We start from the raw sequence: 20,268 nt of genomic DNA on the forward strand, positions 1-20,268 counted from the left end.
AGAGATGGAGCACCTTCTTACGTTCCTCAAGCATACTCATACCCAGGTCCTAAAAACCTGCTTTGAAAGCTAGGAATTGAGAATGGCTTAAAATCATAAACTGTAACTGGCAGGGCTTTTTCAAATTCTCTCTCTTTAACAGTGATTGCCAGATAGAAAGAACTGATCAAGCATTGCTGTACACTTTCCCAATAAGCCAAAGTGCTGTAGAGGGACGAGGGGAGAGGGTGTAGACTAAAAAGGGGCATAAGCCCCTGGCCTCCCATTCGGTTACTGAACAAGCAGGCACCATACAGCTTCTTCGGTACTGCTTTTCTGTGCTTTTAAGTAGTGGTAAATTTAACCATATGTTTGTGTTTCCCATAATCTGTACTCTGTCAAGGGAGATCAAATGAGATATCCAGGAAATAACAGAATTGTAATAATGAGTATATTTTATTGCAGGATTGAAAAAATATTAAAAGATAAGATTATGGAATGGAGACCGAGGCATATAACTCGTTGGAACAGATATTGTACCTCTACCCTGCGCAACTTTCTGCCGCTGCTGGAACAAAACCAAGGCAAGGACGTAGAAGATGACCATCAGGCAGAGCTGCAAAAACAGCTCGGAGATTACAAGGTACAGTTATGAACATACATGGCTTCTACATGGAAGTAGGAATATAAATGCCTAGGATTTAGTATTGCTACTCTGTGGTGTAGAAGTGTGTCCTAGGCTCTTTATTTCCTCTACTCCCAAAAGTCACAAGAGCTTTTATAGAAATATGAACCAAGGTAATGTTTATAGAGTGAAGGAGTGATGATTTGTTTTTATTTCATTTGTAGATGTTGACGATAAAAGCTTTCTGATAACAAAAGCCTGCTTATAGGCTGATGGGTGCATTAGCTCTCACATCCAGTCAGTAAGAATGTGGCACTGGTGCCGAGTAGTGCTACACAGAGTCTACTTACAGGTGCAGGAGCCCACACAACAACATGCTGTACTACTCAAGTATTCACTGCAGGCACCAGTGTACCCATACATTCCTCCTCCAGGCTGTTCTAAAGGTTAGGTCCTTACTGTCCACAACTACGGCAATTTTCAAAACGAGTTGAGGTTTTGGTTCCTGTTTGACCTGAAATGTATTATGGGCAGGAGACATTTGCCACCTCCAATCCAATGAAATAAAACCAGTTCAGAGGCAGAAAAGCAGCAAAGTTATGCTGTATGTGTTCAATAATATAACTTTATTCTACTGGATTTCTAAACATCTTCACTTCAAACAACCCAAACTAAAGAGGAAAAATGTCAAAGCTTGCCTGGAGTATATGAAATAGGAATGTGGTATTAAAATACAAAATGGGCTTTTTTATTGCATCTCCTCAGGCCAGCAATAGAAAAGGTAAATTTACATGCACTGTAAACTAGATTTTTAAAACAATGTATTTATTCAAGTGCTCTTACCTTTTATTCTTACCGTATGTGTTTTTTCCCGTTTCTCCAAGGTCTCTGGATTTCCTATTCATATGCCATTTTCTGAAGTCAGACCTTTAATAGAAGCTGTACACAGCACAGGAGTTCATACCATTGATGTTTCCAACGTTGAATTTGCTCTAGCTGTGTATATTCATGCTTATCCCCAAAACGTTCTCTCTGTATGGATTTATGTTGCTTCACTTGTTCGAAATAGGTAGTATAGACCAGTCAGAATACCTCAAGAAATTTACTTATGTAAGGGTAAATAAAACAGATTTCTCACACTGCTGATTTGACTATCCCCCGTATTTTAAAAATAGAGTGAGAACTTGATTTTCAGTAGCTGCAAATTTACCCTACAAACACTGAAGATACTAAATACTGCTAAGGGAGAGACTGACAAATTCCAGTACTAATGGGTGATTTTTATGCAGTATTTTATAGCTCCCAGTGGGACACCACACTCTTAAAAGCATTACACATGCCCACCTCTAGAGTAAAATGGTAGACTTTGGCCACCTTATCTTCAGGTGAAAATTGGTTCCTGCCTGGAATCATGCCTTGAAAACTATGTTTTTAGCTAGTCAGCTTACTTTATCTATAGACCTTCCTCTTCAAAGACGCAGTCATTCAGTTACAATGCAAGTAGTTACAGTTTCCCAGTATCCAAGTTCCTGATTGAAGACCAGGACTATTTACCCATGAATCAATTTCATGCACCAAAGAGCCATCAGTGAAGGCCATGCTTCAGTTTTTAAGAGGATGCTTCTTCTGCTACTTCATACTTAGTGTCTGTTTAATGACAGCACCATTTAGAGGTGTAAGATTACATTTTCTGTGAAAGTATTTAATAAATATTTATACCAAAAATTAAGTGGAAGCTCATTCATTTTATACAAGAATTTGATTAAATTACTTCGGAGTACAAGATCCTTATCTGCAAGTTACCCTAGTAAAAGATTATAAAAATAAATTTACTAAAAATCATACTCACTTATTAGTATCTAAGTAGTGGTGTTAACTGTTTATGCTGATAACAAATATATACCCTTTTCCTGCAGTTACCTTACTAATTAAAGTCTTCCACGCAAAAATGGTGGGCTGAGCTAGGAAGGGTGTTCATCAGAACATAACAAAAGTTAAGATTGTTCTTGAGCTTAATTCCAAACTAGACTCAGTCCATCTAAAATACTAGACACAAAATCTCTCATTTAGAGCCTGTGGTAGCCACAGGTTCCCTCTATAAACCTCCAGCAGAAAGGAACAGCTATGTTGTTGGGCTACAATACTCACTTCCACTTGGCAACAGGCTCTTCCCCATACTGCCCCCACACACACACTCACACACTACTCATACATTACTCACTTCTCTTCCTAACACAGGTTTCACTCAGCCCAACAATGGCTTCTCTGCCTCCCAGCTAGTCTCTACTGTTCAGTGAGGGGTCTTTTTAAAAAAATAAAGCAATGGGGAAAATGTAGTGTTGTTTTCCATGGCTTTCATGAATGAAAACTGACATCCCTTGAAGCTGTTTCAAAAATGCATCTTAACACAGTCATGGGAAGAAAAATACCAAAACAAATGCCCCCACACACATTGCAAGGTTCACAGGTCTGCATCCACCGCAACACCCACCCATCCACCCAATCTCTGCAGCCTACTGGTATGGTACGCCTGGATATTACACCTTAAAAGCATATATATTCAACTGCTACATAATTTTTTTATTGGTGGGAATGTTTTATTTGAGTATGTCTTTCAAGCCCAAATACAAAACCAAATGCAAAAGGAAGGTGGGAATTTCCCTAATTTTGCAATATAAAGAACAACTTCAGGATGAGAGGAAAGCGGGAGAAACAAGGCTCCTAAAGATGTATAACTGTTACCCAGATGCAAACAATACATTTCAAATTCTCTGCTGAGCTTTATATTGTACTTACGGATTCAAAATAAAAAAACATTCACTTAACACAAAATAATCCAGTAAAGTATATTTAAGTGCCAAACTTGGAAGAAAGTGGCATTAAGAAAAAACAAATGTTTTCCCATCTTCCCCAAATTAAGTAAAACAAAACCCAACACCTTTCAAACCAAATGAGATTTTGTGAGATTGTTACAACACTGTACAGTACACTCATAATTAAGATTTTGAAGTTGTGGGCAGGATCAAGCTAGTATAACAAATCTCACTCCAAGGATTGTTAACACAAGATGCAAACTGTAAGTAAAGTGCATGAAAGGAAGCCTGCTCAGCTAAATGAAGTAGACTGAAAGATCAGAAGTCAGCGGTCATTCGCCAGAGCGGCAGCAGGCCCGAAAACCACACTGCAAATTCTGGCATCCACTGGCGGTTTCAGCATGAGGACCTGCACAAAAACAGAACAAATGTGAAAAGGAGCAGAGGCCACTTATTTAGATTCAGAATTCTCATAACCTGGTAATGCAGAAAATTTCTCCTTCTTTTTTAATACACTAAGCTTCATTCAGCACTGTGAAGCCTGAAACACGGCCAGTACTATCACAGTATAAAAACCTCAATTGGAACAGGTGTTTTTGAAGAGATTTTTACTCTTGTAGCTTAGTCTCATGACAAAAAACACATTCAAAGTGACACAGATCTACGATAAGCAACACTAAATGAGCAAGTTCAAGCAAGGTCTCACAGCTAGCTTTCAGAACTGAGGTGTGTTTTCACAATGCATATTTAACTGCCATTTTTCAAATTCAGATGATGACTTCATGGCATTAGAAAAGAAAACAATCTCCAAAACTATTTCTACTATAATGGAAACAATTTAGTTTGGAAGGTTTCTTCTTCATGAACACTTGATGGTTGGCTGGACCTCATGTACTCTGACTGGAAATTCAAAAAACTAAAGAGAAAAATCATCTTTATTATCACTGTAGTTATCAGAAGCCATACAGTTAAAAACTTGCCATTCAAAAAGAATGAATACATTGCAAACACAGACAGTATAAACGAGCACTGTAATTCTACCCACCTCCACTTACCTTCACTTACTGTTATCCCTTTAATTTGAAAGGTTAAAGTGATCTTGAGATAAGAAACTATTAAATTTATTGGCACAGGATTTATTTCCTGCAGCCATATGCCTGCTTTAGAGACACAAGCATTTACATTCAGGTTGCCTGAACTCTGGCACCCAACATAAATTGCAAGTGGGTTGCTGAGTTAACTAAAACAAGCTGGTAAGGACCTAACCAGAATGACCCAAATTTCCGGCAGTTGTATTTGAGACAAACCAAAGAATATTTAAAGGTGTTTTTAATACATTTAGAAAGGACTAGCAAAATAATATAACAAACCAGGGCACCATGCTATGTCTGGCTTGTTTTTTCCCCTTGAACAGTAACTTGAAGTCATAATTAATTTCTGAGAACCTGGTGTCTAGAAATCAGCTTTCTGCTTCATGCCACACACCGATGAGCAATATTCTACCAGGTAATGAAGTTAACATGCATGAGGCTGAAGAAAACAAACCTGAAGCTATAATGAAGGACAATGGTAATGCAAAACAGTAAACTTTTTGTTTGCTAATAAGCTCATTTTCCTTTTCAAATCTTTTTATTCACCTGAACTAAATTTTGATCCTCCAAGTCACTTACGAGCTAGTTTGAAAGCTTCTTCATTAAGTCCTTTAAAAAGGAGACTCAGTGCTTCTGAACAGCTGGTTTAGCAGAGCATGTTCTGTGCAGCAACATTTTCCAAGTTGTAGCTGACCTTCCTCAGTATTGCCACAGCTAAGCAGCACATCAGTAATTCTGAAGCAACTGTCACATTTCTAGTAAAATGGCTGTCAACAAAAGGTACAGAACCACAACATCCTAAGGAAAGGAATACTCAGTATACTTCAGTATTTGTTTTCCATCCTTTTCTTGCTCACTTTAAGAATGTTCTTCCTCATGCTCATAACTGGAACATAAAAACTGCCCTTCTAGGTCTGACCAATGGTCCCTCTAACCCTACCTTCATCACTGGCAACAGCTAGTGCTATCAAGGGAGACCATAAGCCTGTCGTGCATACCTTTCATGTCTTCCCAGCATCCCTCACCTATCGTAGTAAGGACATTAAAAGTTTGTTCCCTTTAGCATTTGTTTATGCTTCAGTTGTGCATGCATTTGTTTAACCTCTCTTTAAATCTGCTGATATTAACTGCTTCCACAATTCCCACAGGACCAAGTTCCAGAAAGTCACTACATTGTCCATCTTCTTTAAATCAGTCGCCTACTCGCTTCATCTACTGTCCCTGAGCTCTAACACTGCAGAATTTGGAGTTACTGTTGCACATTAACTTCATCTACTGCTTTCCCCTTTCTGTATGCAATCATCTCCCTTTCAGCCTTCTCATTCCCAGACTGAAACATTCCAGTCTTCTGAGCATCTCCTTGCAAGACAGCTGCTCAGTTCCCTCTTTTTAGCAACCTCTTCTGTATCTCCTGTAACTCCATCACATACATTCCTCAAGATGGGGAGACCAAAACCACATGCAGTACTCCAAATGTGAGTGCCCCAAGGCTTCCAGGACCATGCAGCAACACCTCTCTCTTGTTCTCAACACCCTGATGATGCGTAACAGTAGTGGCCTTTTTGGCTGCTGCTGCAAACAGGAAAGATCTCAGAATTAGCACCTATAGCTCTCTGAAATCATTGTTTCCACATTGCAACTGCCAGCTCCGAATGCAGTTTCATGCAATCACAGTTTGATTATTCCCAGCCACCTGGATGTATAACCATACATACAGCTACACTGAAGCTCATGAGAAGTCCTTCAGGAAATCTTCAGCACCAGCATCGTTACTTTGAGTTACTTTAAGCTTGGAAATTGCCATGTGCATTATACACCAGGACAGCAATGGAAATGCTGAGTAGGACTGATCACAGCACAGAACTCTTGGGTTGGGGAATGGAGAGGGGTGTCACCTCCCAGACTCCTGTCCATCCTGAACAGTCACCATTAAGCCCTACTCTTTCTTTCTATCTTTAAATTAGATTTCAGTATAGTCTTACAGCAACTTAAAACCTCAAAATCTTAGAAACTTCTAAGCAAACTGCATCATCTGAAAAATTTATACGTTTGTTTCCTAATTTACTAGGCACTGACTTACAACATTAACCACATCACAGTGAAAATTCACCCTTCCTCCTATGTTTCATCTCTTGTCCCACATCTAATCCTGTTACTACCACCAATGTCCCTTTAAAGCCTCTGATAAAGAACTCTGACAAAATTAAATATTCAGGGTTCAAATCACATCTCCTGATATCTCCCACCCTGTGCTCTTTCTTAGCATCTACAGACAATTCCCATAATTTGGAGAGCATTTTATGCTCTTATTACAACAAGGTAGTAAATGTCACTGATGGCTGTTTTAACAGTAAGGCTGTTTGGTTTTGACTCATTTTGTTTATGTTTTGACATGGCAATTGGTCTCCTCCATCACAGGTCATTTATCTCCTCTATGAACGCCCTAGCCCTCCTTAGCTTGTTCTTTTTACATTTGATACAGATAGCAAAATTGAAATGCCTTTCTTTTGACAGGCACAGAGATTATTTTTTATTTCCCTAGTGTTATTTATTACAGCTGACTTTTGGCTACACCTCTCCGGCTTCCTAATATCTGATTTCCCCACTCTTTGCTACTGACCCCATTTGGGTTTTGTTTTCAAACTATCTCTGTCAAAATTCAAATGGCCTCTTTGCCAAAAACCACTCTCTCCTGTTTTCTTTGGACTCTATATACAAGGTCTCCAGTTCATCTCACCTCACTGAAGCAATATGGAAGGTGTGTACACTTCCTTTTATATTGCCCAGTGAGTGGGACAGCCCTTTTAGATCTGACAGCAGGGCTGAATCACTTTCAGAAGGGTCTCTTTCTACTGACTGGGAAGACTTAATGAGTGCTAGCAGCGATGTGCCTAAATTAAATGTATTTTGGGCTGGTTCACCTGGGAAAGCAAAGTTAATCAGATTCTCATATAACCTGCGACTGTCTACGTTACTCGTTTAATTACCGCTGAACTGGATTATTATAATGCTCTTACATGCACATCTGATTACTCAGATGCTTCAGGTGACCCAGAACAGAGGTCTGCTTACTCACGGTGAACAGCTCTCAGGGTTTTCAAACAAACTACATATAAACACATCTTGCAATGTAAGAAAGGAGCATAGCTGTTTGATTACTCCATTTTGTTCCATGTACTAGTGAAACAAAAATTAGTTTAAACTTCCTAGAAAGAAGTTAGGCATTTCACCAACAATACATGTGAGCCCAGACAAAGGCCACGGTGAAAGAGCCACTCCAGACAGGACAACTGGCTGCCACCACCACATCCCTTCAGCCACTTGTTCTAGCTCTCGCCTGTGGCAGCAGAAACATTAAAGCGGTCTACAGCAACATGGGTCCCTGACCAATCTAGAAAGACGACAAAAAAAAAAAAAAAAAAGCAGCTTTCAGCTACCCTAGTTCTTTGAGTTTACCAAGTAGCCACACAAAGACTAATGCTGGCCACAGGAAGGCAGTAAGAATGAGCTGGGAGGAACACAAAGGAGGGAAGGACAGACAGTTCTTTTCACAGCCACCACCAGTAAGAGGCCCCATCATCACCACTTCATACTATACTTGATGGTAATATAGCAAAAGTAACACATTTCAAGGGAATTACCAAAAACATGATCTAATTAAGCATTAGCTTTAAAAAATATATTACGGCAATATTAAATTCAAATCTGAGTTTACAAAGGGCTACTCTCTATCAGTCTTTGGTACAGACCTTTTTATAAGAGCACCTTGCTTATCTGTAGAACTTAGAGACCAAACTCTTGAAGTCTAACAACAATGCATTCCCATATAAATCTGCACACAGGAGTCCATAAATCTTTACAGAAATGGCAAGGCCTTGGCTCCATTGCTGGAAGACAGATCAAACTACGACCAATTAATTTCTAAATGTCAGAAGAAAAGAGTGAATTGTCAGAATCACAACTTGTCTTCATTTAATGCCCTATTCCTTTAATTACAACATCTTAGCAATACATCATTAAAAATCATAGAAACTGAATCATACTTAAAAGCTGCAAAGAAGTACTGCTGCAGAAATTAGGGAGCCCCATTTTTCTAATCCTGAAGCTGACAGCACTCCAGGCTTTAAAGCTGAGAATACAGTAAGGCGATTGAACACAGCTGGACAAAACACCCTGTGGGAAAATACAAACTTTTACATGGCAAGAGGTAACTCAAACATTAAACTGTTTTTACTGAGTTCAGTGTGACTTACAATCAGATGTGTTTTAGACGTTAAACAAAACCAGCAATTAGAAGGGGTGTTACAATGACAGATTTGTTTTCAGCTGCAGCTGAGGGTTATGTAACTCCAAGTCTCCAGTGTTGAACAAAACATAGGTAGAGATCCTAAACATTAGTATGGAAACCAAAAACTGAAGTCATACTAACAGTAAACAAACAAAATAAATTTAGAAGTGTGTGCAAATTCATGGTCTCTGCTCGTAAAACCTGCAACATATTACTGCTGTGCAACAGCAGGCTGTGACTCAGACCCAGCTGAGTCTAACTATAGCTGCTACATTTTTAGCTTTAGTCTACTAAAAAGGTAGAGCAGTTATGTTAGACCAGAACTTGCAATGGAAAGCTGAAAACTGCAAACATGTCTACCAAACAAGTCCATGAAAATCTCCACAAAGAAAATCCAATGAGGCTGTATGTAAGGGCCCCTGATAGGTTCAGTGTTTACTAAAAAATCTGAAAATAGGTTGTAGGTGAAAGCAAAAACCTTTATATGTCAACAGACAACAAAGTGGTATCTTTATTATTCAAAGATGGCTAAATTCCATGCTGTTGGCTCCATTTTTTGTTCTGCAAGACTGACTGATTTTCCAATGTGATCCCAGAACATATCTCCTTCCTTGAAAACAATCCCTGATAAGCTGGTAGGCAAAGAAAACTATGAAATTATTCGCTACGTGCTTACAGACCAGTAATCTTTGTGCAGCCCTTAATAACACAATCCATATATGTGCAGACAAACATAAACAGCTTCAGATATGGATTGATTTAAATGAAACAGCTACTGCTTTCCCTCCAGTTACTTTAGAAATACCAAATGATACAGAAAAAGTTCAAGCTGTCACAGAAATCCTGCTGCTGACAGAACGGAATAAGGTATTAGTTTCACACTGAATAGCCCTATCGCAATGAAGTTTAAGTGAAAATATAAAGAGCAGTGCCCAGATAAAACTCCAAGGGATTCAGTTGTAAAAGGTTATTTCCCATTTCAGAATTTTGCTAGGACACCTCCCCCCCCCGTAAGTTTTTATTGACTTCCTTAAAGAAACAGCTACAAACTTCTGAGATGTTGCTATTTCTCTATAGATGTAAGAAGTCAGACCATTACAGCCTCATTCTCCTGTTGACTTCTCTCTACAGGAGTAACTGTTCATCCAAAAGCATGCATGATGCTTTACAGAACCAAGCAGCGTTTATAGGCTCACAGTTTCCAGGAGGCAGTAAAAGGAAGGAAATAAACAGGAAGAGGGTCAGGACAACTTTACAGAATAATTCCAAAAAGTATTCTACTTAAATATAAATAATTTCTTGAGGATATTATGGAACAGCTGAGCTGTAAAGTGGTGGACTCTCACAAGAGATTTTGGTTTTGTAAACTAATACTAAGATGACATAGCATATTTTGGGGACAAAGAGAGAAACAGAAATGTCTGAAGACAAACGAGAACATCATTTCTGGTATTACTGACAGAAGTGAAAACAGGAGAAATAGCAAGGAATCAGATATAAAAGGAAAAAGGCTTTTAACTGGTCTTTGAAGACATCTTTAAACTCCACACAATGCAGGAAGGAGAGTCACTGAAGGATTTTTAAAAAAGGAATCTTAAAATTTTCAGGTTGAAATGCTAGAAGATTTTTAAAAGCTGTAGTTTCGATGGAATGGAAGGAAGTAATAAAGAGCACGTCTCATATAAAACATAACAGCAGTGTCAAAAAGGTGCATAAAAGTGCAAAAATTATGGAAACAAAATATGGTTTAATATTTTCACTTCTAATATTAGGATCCAATCCAAGTACATCATCTTATATCAATTTCAATGGATCAAATACCCAATTGTCAGTACAGATTAACTTGTACTACCAAAACTCTGGCATCCTGTACCCCTGCTGTGGCTGCATCTCAGTATAGATGCAAATTACCAAACTGAACACCATGAACTACCAGGGAATATAATTTCATTTTACACGCAGTTAGCTCTTATAGCTCTTATAGCTCTTCCGTGAGCTCAGTTATTGTCCTCCTTTTCCCTTCCTTTCCATTGCACTTACCTGTTTTATATTCACACATAGAAAACAAGCCACACCGTGGTTCCCATCTCTAATACTATGGACTTACTGGACCTAGCATAATAGACTGAATTCCAGTGGGGTAAACACTGAAAAGACTTTCACCATAAACATATTTTATGCATTTATCCAGATCCTTCCTCAGCTTAGATCCCTTCCTAAATTACTGACTCAAGCAAAACCAGAAAAACTAAATTACATTTTCCATAAGGACACACGATGGTAGGATCCAAAATATCCTATACTAAAACTACTGCAATATGGGAGGGAGGCTTGCATAGCAAAACACAAAACATGTCATTCCTTTCCTAAAGATCACTGCTTTGGTACCGATCTAACGAACCCTGTCTGAAGTTATGACCATAAAGAAAACAGAACTACATGGTTTAGAGGGAAGATACAGAGAGCACAAGTGTGTACTAGCTATATGGAGACTTACTTTCTAGCCCCTATTATTTATGCTAAACTAAATTATGAGATACATAGGAAAGCGTTTTTAGTTCATGTAATACAGAACTGTACTAGTGTCGAGCAAAAAACCCAGAAGAACAAATCAGGAAACACTGACTTAACAGTTGTCATTTCATGATTAATCTGTGAAACTCAGTGCTATACAGACAAGAAAAAAAAAAAAAAAGTTGGGGTTTGGTGAATCTTTTTGTTTTTAAGAAGTGCCTTTAAACCAAACATTGCTCCCTAGAAAAGCATCATGTCTTCATAAAAAGACATTACCGTTAATGTTGTCACAGTAGTAAAAATGTTCATCGTTTAGAGAAGGGCATGCAGAAACTAAATCCTGCAGGCCTGCACCAGTTACAGTGAGACAACCCGAGAGGTTAAGGTGTTCCAAATGCGGCAGTCCTCCTCCCAGAGTCAATGCCCTGTTAACAGACAGAAGAGAGCTGTTAAGAGCCTGAACAGCGCTAGACTGACAAGCATTCCACTATGTCACCAAGTCACAGACTTAATTGCATCTCATAACAAGAAAAAACCTCAACTCTAATAAATCATGCCATTTTAAATCTGGTAGTTTCATACCCCAGAAGCTGCATAACAGACCTAAAAATGAACTGATTTCTACAGAAATTAACAGTTCCTTCTGACAGACTTGAATGGTAAATCGCTTTGTTTATGAATGACTCCAGAGATGACGAAGTATTTCAAAGAGCTACCAAGACATTCTTCTCCAAAACACCACTCATTTTGGCAACCCTTCCAAGGTGGTACATGTTCCTCAACCCACCCTGAAAACATGACACTCCCAAGATTGGTACATTATGCTTCCAAAAGTTCGAGTGCCTTATATTTTTTTTGGTTAACATTATTTTAGAATTCAAGTTTATATTTTCCTGGGGCTGACAGTGGAACCTCTCTCTGCCAACACACCACCTTATTATTCCAAGGGGAATTCTCTGTTTTTCCTTCGAATGCAAGAGTTTGGCTGCTGATGCAACAGCCTCATGGATGTATCACACCTGAGCAATCACTCCATGTTAGGTTGCTTGCTTCTCTGTGAGCTCACAGGGCTGCCAGCCCAACTTCAATCACAAACAAGCTCACCCACCTGAAAAAAAACCACCAGGCTTGAATCACCAAGCTGCAGATTCAAGCCAGGACATATAATTGAAAATATCTTCAGAGCCTCACTGTACAACTTTCTCTTGTCAGCAGGCAGAAGTAGAACTGTTGACCACAAAACCAGCTATCGGTTAACAATTTTTCTATGATATGAACTGGCAAGTGTTTCTATTAGGAGGTTTCATTCTCTTTCTTCAGGGACTCAAACTATTCTGGTAAGTGCAAGAACCACACTCTCAGCTCTTAAATAATGTCTTTTATCCAAAAAGCACCAATGGGAAACGCGCACCACAACTAAACTCTTCCCATGATGCAATGGCCAAACCTCTCTTTGGTCCTAGATTACCAACTCATGAAAAAACAGACCAGTAACATGCAAACTACACACAGCATGACCTAATCAGCACCAAATTAAATGTAGCACTACCAGTCCGCTCCAACACTCCAACAGCAACACAAACACAAAGCACAGCTATCTGAAGCTTATTCTGAGCAAGACTAGCACTGGTGACTGAAAGAGCGTGTGTCAGAGGAACCACTACAGGAGACATCTGAACATCTGATACTTCTGAACATCAAATGGGGATGAAGTCTCTGAAGAGACAAATCAATGCCAGCAGCACCTCACACTACTTCTCAGTTGACAACAGCATACAGTACAGGTAGGCATGAAGTCTTCCCACTCCAAGAAGCTTAATTAGCCCTAAGTGCTGCAGCACACCTGAACAGCGAGCACTTCGGCCTCATCGCATTTTCATTACGAAGCAATAACTACATTTTTCTGACACAATACAAAATATCAATGGCAAATATTGTCACACAGGAAATTTTGTAACTCTTGAAGCCACCTCAATGTTCAAGTCAACTTCAACTATTTTTTCTCCTCCTTTAATTGTCATATGAAGTCATATTTAATGTGAAATCCTAACACACAAAATTATCATGGAATCACTTAGATTGGAAAGGACCCTTAAGATAGAGTTCAGCCATAAACCTAACACTGCCAAGTCCACCACAGCTACAGGTCTTTTAAATACCTCCAGGGATGGTGACTCAACAACTACCCTGGGCAGCCTGTTCCACTGTTCTACAGCCCTCTTGGTGAATAAATTTTTCCTAATAGCCAATCTAAACCTCCCTTGGTGCAACTTGAGGCTGTTTCTTCTTGTCCTATCACTTGTTACTTGAGAAAAAGAGACTGACACTCACCTGGCTACTACCTCCTTCTCAGGTAGTTGTATAGAGCGATAAGGTCTCCCCTCAGCCTCCTTTTCTCCAGACTAAAAAACCCCAGTTCCCTCAGCTGCTCCTCACAGGACTTCTTCTCAAGACCCCTCACCAGCTTTGTTGCCCTTCTCTGGACCTGCTCGAGCACCTGAATATCTTTCCTGTAGTGAGGGACCCAAAACTGAACACAATATTCGAGGTGTGGTCTCACCAGCACAGTGGTATGATCACTTCCCTAGTCCTGCTGGCCACACTATTTCTGATGCAGGCCAGGATGCTATTTGGCCTTTTTGGCCACCCAGGCACACTGCCTGCTCATATTCAGCTGGCTGTCAACCAACATTCCCAGGTCCTTTTCCATCAGGCTGCTTTCCAGCCACTCTCTCCTGAGCCTGTACCACTGCATGGAGTTGTTGTGACTCAAGTGCAGGACCCAGCACTGAGCCTTGTTGAATCTCATCCAAATGGCCTTGGCCCATCAATCCAGCCTGTCCATAAATTACGCCATTATCCACAGAGGTTAAATGAGATAAAACTTTATAGAACTGGAGTAACAATTGTATTGACAGGCATAATGTACAATTAGTGAATCAACATAATTTTCTAACAAAAAAATCACTAAAGATCAAATCTAAAAGCATCAATACTTCCCAGAACAACAAATCCACAAAAATACTTGACTTAGGAGGATATGTCTAAAATATTTCATTATTTTTTAATCCCCAAAGGAAAAGCTGGATAAAGTTTTCAAGTCTGGACTTTAAATATTTTAAGATGCAAAGACCATTTCAAACTTACCAGAGTTTCTTCAATAAAAATGTTTCTGCTGAAACTAGGCAGATTCACCTCAGAATGATCCAACAAATAAAATTATAAAAAAAAAATACTGCAGTAAAATAGTTCAAAAATGTCTCCTCACCTGAGAGCACGGTCTGTGATCTGGTAACATCCAGACAGACTGAGAAATTGAAGAACTCGTGCAGTCTCTTCATCTGTTTTTTCACTCCCAGAGTACACAGAGTCTTTTTTCTCTGACTGCTTAGTCCTTGTTGGTTTTTTACACAGTGCAGAGGACTCTGGAAGTGCTCGAATAGTTCTTACTGCTGACCCAGCACAACAAAATGAGTGACCGCAGTAAATCAAGTCAGTAGAAGCACAGTGCTGCTGCCACCCTCTAGTCCTTAATCCATAAATGTCTCTACTGTAGCAAGATGCAGAACAATTAATATGGGATGTTGGTTCCATAAGACAAAACCCTTCAACGTTTCTGTGTCTCCACTCCGCAGCATCTTCAATGTCAGCTAAATCATCTGCATCTAGCATCCACACATAAGCAGAACTGAAGTTTTCTGAGTCGTCCGGTTTAGTCCAATGCTGCTCACTATCTCCTCCCTCAAGGAGGTTTTCATTGTTGATTTCATGCAAACAATTATACTTCTTGTTGGACCGCAGAGTAATCTCTCTGTTTTTCCACAAAGTCTTAGCATTCCTGTTTCTGCAGCTTTTCAGAATACCTCTGGTATGGCGAGTCGATATGATACCCAGTGCTCTGGAAATCCTCTCTATAGCCACATCCGTGATTTTTTCACATCCAGACAGATCAAGGTGGCGTAGATTTTGACAACAACCAACTGAAGACCAGCTGAAATTAGGGAAAAACGTGGTTTGGTTGGCTTTTTTTTAAGTTTTTGTTCAGAGACAGATATTAAGACTAGATATATAAACAATTCAGAAGTAAAACACTTACATTAATTCACAGACTATTTAAAGAAATACCCCAGACAGGTTAGATTTGATACTCTTACGTGCTGTATATATGCCTAGAAAAATTATGTCTAAAGGAATGAATCAAAAATCAGTAAAAACCTGTTTTTTCCACACACTGACCTAAGTCCAAATTTGCCATACACTTAATTTTTAAATAGTAGATCAGACTGCAAATACCAAAAACAGTGTGACAACAATTTCAAAAAGCAGCTTCTGTTGTGTATAATGCAGTTACCAAGAGCCATCCAAGTTACTAGACATCACAGTTAACTTCTCAGAAGGATGAAAAAAGTGAACTTACTGAACTAGCAAATTTCACCACTCTAAAAAAAAAATATATATATCTGAGATGTAATATTCAGTTCAAAGTATTTTAATGTATGTAATTTCTAGTATTTGAGTTTCTCAAGCTTGGCTCTTCATACGTATTGAAATATCAGTATACTTAGATCATATATCCGTCTGTCATTTCCTATTTCTTTCAGGGAGAGCAGGTGGATTCCTGAAACACATTCTGTGTACAGTATTAATTATTCCATAAAAGTGATGAGGATTAGAGATGGTAATGAAATCAGACTTTTTCATATTAACAAAACTCACCCCTTCAGCCATATCTTTTTCAACTGAAATAGAAATTTGATCTACAGTCATACTGTTATTAGCTATCAAAGTATATAGCTTATGTAAATTACCTTTACCTATCCATAGTTTATGCAAAGTAAATGAGAGTTAACATAAGTGATTACTTATATTTACAGCAAGCCAAACTAATTTTTTGAGTTACAACTTGGGGTGCTGGAAATATACATATAAGGCAAATGATGTAAGTTTCACTAGAGATTGATAAAAGCTCACAAAGATTGATTTCTGAGCCAAAGGCTTCAGAAGGACTCAGGAATCCACAGTTACTACACCTAAGCCTTAGAGCTTTGCCCACCATTTCATCAGTGCCTTAAACAGCAGTATTCCAAACACTAACAGCTATATTGGACCAAGAACTAACATAACTGAGACTCTACAAAAATCTATGGACAATTTCAAGTTGTTAATACTAGAACAAAATACAGTTACTGTTATGGATAGCTATACATTGAAAGGTAATACCTATCCAACAGTGAAGACAAAGCATTTTGTTGATTTGTTACACTGGTTTAGTTCTTAGTTACGTGTGAATCCTGAATGCGAGTTCCCTATTTCTCTCTTTATTGGCAATGGACTAAGACATGCTTGAATGTTTTTCCACTCAAAAAGCCGCTTTTTTTTAAAGAAACAACAATTATCTAACCTTTCAAATGCACAGTCTGAAATATCAGTTTGAGTGAGATCCAAATACTCCAAGTTGGGGCAAAGCTCCAAGATCTGTCTAACCTGGAAAAGGAAAGGAAAATAATCAGTAAAGACAAGCCAATAAGGCTGCACACGGTGTCAGACAACATATAAATTAACATTCTCTTAAATTGCAACTCATTTTGACCACCCAAGTGTTTTAAACTCAGGCGTATCAGTTATTAATTAGAGGCTGCATAACCACAATTATTAAATGCCAGTTTCAAATTACATACCATTTTGCTAGACACTGCAGAACTATAGGCCAATACAAACGTCTTCACTGAGGAGCCTACGTGCGGGAGGAGATTATGAATTAAGCCATGAAGTAAACGTTTTTCCATTTGTGCTATATTAATGGCAAGGGAATCTTCAGCTGCTTCTTCTGCAAAATAAAACCAAGAAGAAAGACTTAAAATATTCTTCGAATTACTTGGAATTCACATTGCCATCTTACATCAAACACATTATCAGGAAATTAAAGAAAGCTTAACAAGGCATAAGTTTCAGAAAGTACCTTACATCAAACTTTTGCTGAATTCTAGCTCAACAGACTACTTAAGCCTCATCTTTAAAAACCACCTGCTTGTCTTTCTGACAGTCCTGAAAAGTTTAACTTGCATGAGCAAGTACAAACAGTAAGAGTCTTAACAGAAAGTTATTATTAAAGGACTTGGAGAAATATTTACTACAGATTATGTACTGCTCAGGGCTCTTTGGGGCAGCTGTTTCCAGTTACTTGCTTTATACACTGAAATACTATCTCACAGTATTTAATATCCTGTGATATAACAGCTTAAGACAAATTTTAAATTAAGCCTAGAATGCATTAGGATGCAAGATGATTCATCCAAACTTCCTGAAGAGATGAAGCCTAGCTTTTACCTCCTTCCTAACTCCAGACACATCCCCATAACAATTCTACCTGCATCCATGTTTGCTCTCTCCTAGATGAACTAATGCAGCTCATTAAAGCCAGCTGCCTGCTTCTCCACCCTCCCACCATTACCCCCTTCCCTTTTTTTTTTCTCCTCTCTCCACTCAGGTGGGAGTCAGGATGAGATGAAGATGAGGAAAAAGAGCACTCCTTTCAGGAACCTTAATTAGTTGCTAGACAAAACTTCATGTTCTTTTTCACTGTATAACTCTACTTTGGTTAGTAAGCATTTAATCTAGACTGAACATAAGTATTATTGCATTTGTCATTATTTCAATGTACTGGTATCAACTATGATAAAATCTGTATTTTAAACTGATTTTACAGAAATGACTCCTTTTTATACATTTATTTCTTACAGCTATGTCATATTCAGGAAAAAATAATTCACGAAAATCAGAATTTACCTACCAGATTCATCTATGTCAGCATCTTCATCCCATTCCTGGAAAGCACGACTTTCATCTTTCCTGTTTTTTACCCATTCCTCATCAGGTTCCGTCTCAAGATCTGCTGCAGGACCACTATACCAATCACCTACTCAACCCCCACCCCAAAAAAAGAAGACAAGGAAAAAGAAAGAAAAAAGTTAAGACAAACTTCTCATCAATGCAGAAAACAGCAATGATCACTTCTCAGTATACTGTGACCTGACCTAAAGATAGAAATGAATTTTGCATTCATCTCAACTAAGTTTGGACTGAGCATTGACCTAATTCTTGTTTGATCTATATTTTAAAGCTTCACAAGATTCCTGGAACAGTTTCAGTACCATTACAGAACTCACAGCCCATTACACTATTCTGAGATATGCCTGTTGTCCTTATTTTCTTACTAGGGATCAATATGGTTGCAAAAATAACAGAAAGGATTATGGAGTATTTGGAGTGTTGAAGTTCTTTCTGCTACATACATTAACCAGCAACTTTCAGTATAACAGCTGGGTTAAGACATTTCTGTTTTCCTCTGGAATCTCACAAATATACTTTCAACCAAGATGCATCTTATTAGCCTGTTTTCAGTCACTGCACACGACAACTCCAGGATCAAGAAACCCAAGTTCCAGAGTAGCCTACTTACAAAAGCTATACAATACTGGATTGTTACATACATATGACTCAAATTAGTAGACAATCACTTTGTAGAACATCTAGATGAACATGAATATCAGCAACAACACCACTGTTTTAGCTAGTAGGGCACCCCCCTCTCCCCAAGGGTTACTCCACAGGCAGAATTTCTTTCTAGTTTGGGTATACTGTAGTGTTGGGCTTGGTGTAAGCAGGTCTGCTGCCTCCTTCAGCGTAGGCATGCTTAAAACACAAACACCTTATTCTACTACCTCACTAGTGGGGCATCCTACTATCTCAAAAGCAAGAGCAACCCCTGCTGAGCGGTATCTGAAGGCACAAAGTTTCTCATATGATCAACCCTGACTATGACATCCTAACTGATTTTCAGCCAACTGTGAAGCAAGTGTTTCAGTAACATTTCTCATCTTGTTTAGCCCATCTTTATAATACATAAAAAGCCTCAGAAGCCCTCCCTGTGTTAGGAGAAAAAAAAAAGTTTAAAATTTAATTAAGTCTGTAGTTTTATATTCTTTTTTTCCCTCTGGCAGTAAATCCCATTTGAGAAGCTTCCACCCTGTTTAGAGCACTTCTGCACAAACAACTCTAGTAGTACAGACAGTACGTCATGAAACTAGCTTCCTGTTGTGCCAAAAACAGGTTTAGGAATAAGTCATTTTAAGCAGTTGCCAATTATCTTTTTTTGTATAGCACTGAATGGAGACAACTCAGTTTTAGGTGAAAATGAAAATTTAATTTTAAATCCGAAATCTTTCTTTTCCATTCTTTGGCAGCTCATAGGCCAATCTATTATTTTCAGTAAGATTTATCTAACTAAAAAAATTAATTCAGAACAAAAGTCTCCACTCTGCCTTGTACTGATTTTAGAAGCCAGAAAGAAGGTTTTAGCTTTTATGTATCTCAAAATTTAAGTTATATATTGTTAGCTTTCTCTCAAAATCTTAAAGGCACATAAAATATAGTTTATTTTACAGTTATACAGCACAGATTGTCTCCTTTCTGCTCAACTACAGTGATACGGCAGCAATTGTGAAGCCTGCCATGTCATACTCCAGTGATTGTTTAATACTTAAATATGGACAAAAACAAATAGAAATATTTAAAGCTACAGATCTACTCTGATGACTTGTAACTGGCCTCATAGGAATACAGAGTATTTTTGTCTATTTGAACAGGTACTTTTGCAAAGGTTACACTTCTCAATAGAAAATTTTAATTAACAGGAGAGATGAGGACAGAAGCTATAAGAAAACCTTACAGCAGTAGAAGTTATTGAAGTAATATCTAAAGAATCAATACTAAAACTAACATTCACACAGTTTCCTTCGATGTTTGAATATAAAAAGAACAGATCATGAGAAAATGTTAGAACACCACTTGTTTTAAACTTCCATTCTGCTACGTATTTTATTTCTACCTAATAACCTAATGACATAAAAATTTTACTGATATAGTAACAGTAGCATTTTTAATTCAAAACCCCTTAGA

The 20,268-nt window shown here is 38.3% G+C and overlaps 2 protein-coding genes across 2 annotated transcripts in view; one reads left to right on the forward strand and one right to left on the reverse strand.

Moving 5' to 3' along the window:
* CC2D2A (coiled-coil and C2 domain containing 2A) overlaps positions 1–1,794 on the forward strand; it is a 50,501-nt gene extending 48,707 nt beyond the window's left edge. Inside the window, exons 32-33 of the mRNA XM_010086575.1 lie at positions 445–622; positions 1,489–1,794. Of these exons, the coding sequence (XP_010084877.1) occupies positions 445–622; positions 1,489–1,677 (367 nt within the window). The 3' untranslated portion in view covers positions 1,678–1,794. The remainder of the gene's footprint in view (positions 1–444; positions 623–1,488) is intronic.
* A 1,385-nt stretch (positions 1,795–3,179) lies between these two features.
* FBXL5 (F-box and leucine-rich repeat protein 5) lies at positions 3,180–18,226 on the reverse strand (the record flags this gene model as incomplete). Its single annotated transcript, XM_010086576.1, has 6 exons — positions 3,180–3,826; positions 11,587–11,735; positions 14,579–15,301; positions 16,712–16,794; positions 16,989–17,137; positions 18,101–18,226. Coding segments are annotated over 6 exons (1,307 nt in total), but the record flags the coding sequence as incomplete, so codon positions are not given.
* Between the last annotated feature and the right edge of the window lie 2,042 nt (positions 18,227–20,268).

This window comes from Pterocles gutturalis, unplaced genomic scaffold (genome assembly GCF_000699245.1).
Source record: "Pterocles gutturalis isolate BGI_N339 unplaced genomic scaffold, ASM69924v1 scaffold11816, whole genome shotgun sequence".
In the NCBI taxonomy this organism is placed as follows: Eukaryota; Metazoa; Chordata; class Aves; order Pterocliformes; family Pteroclidae; genus Pterocles; species Pterocles gutturalis.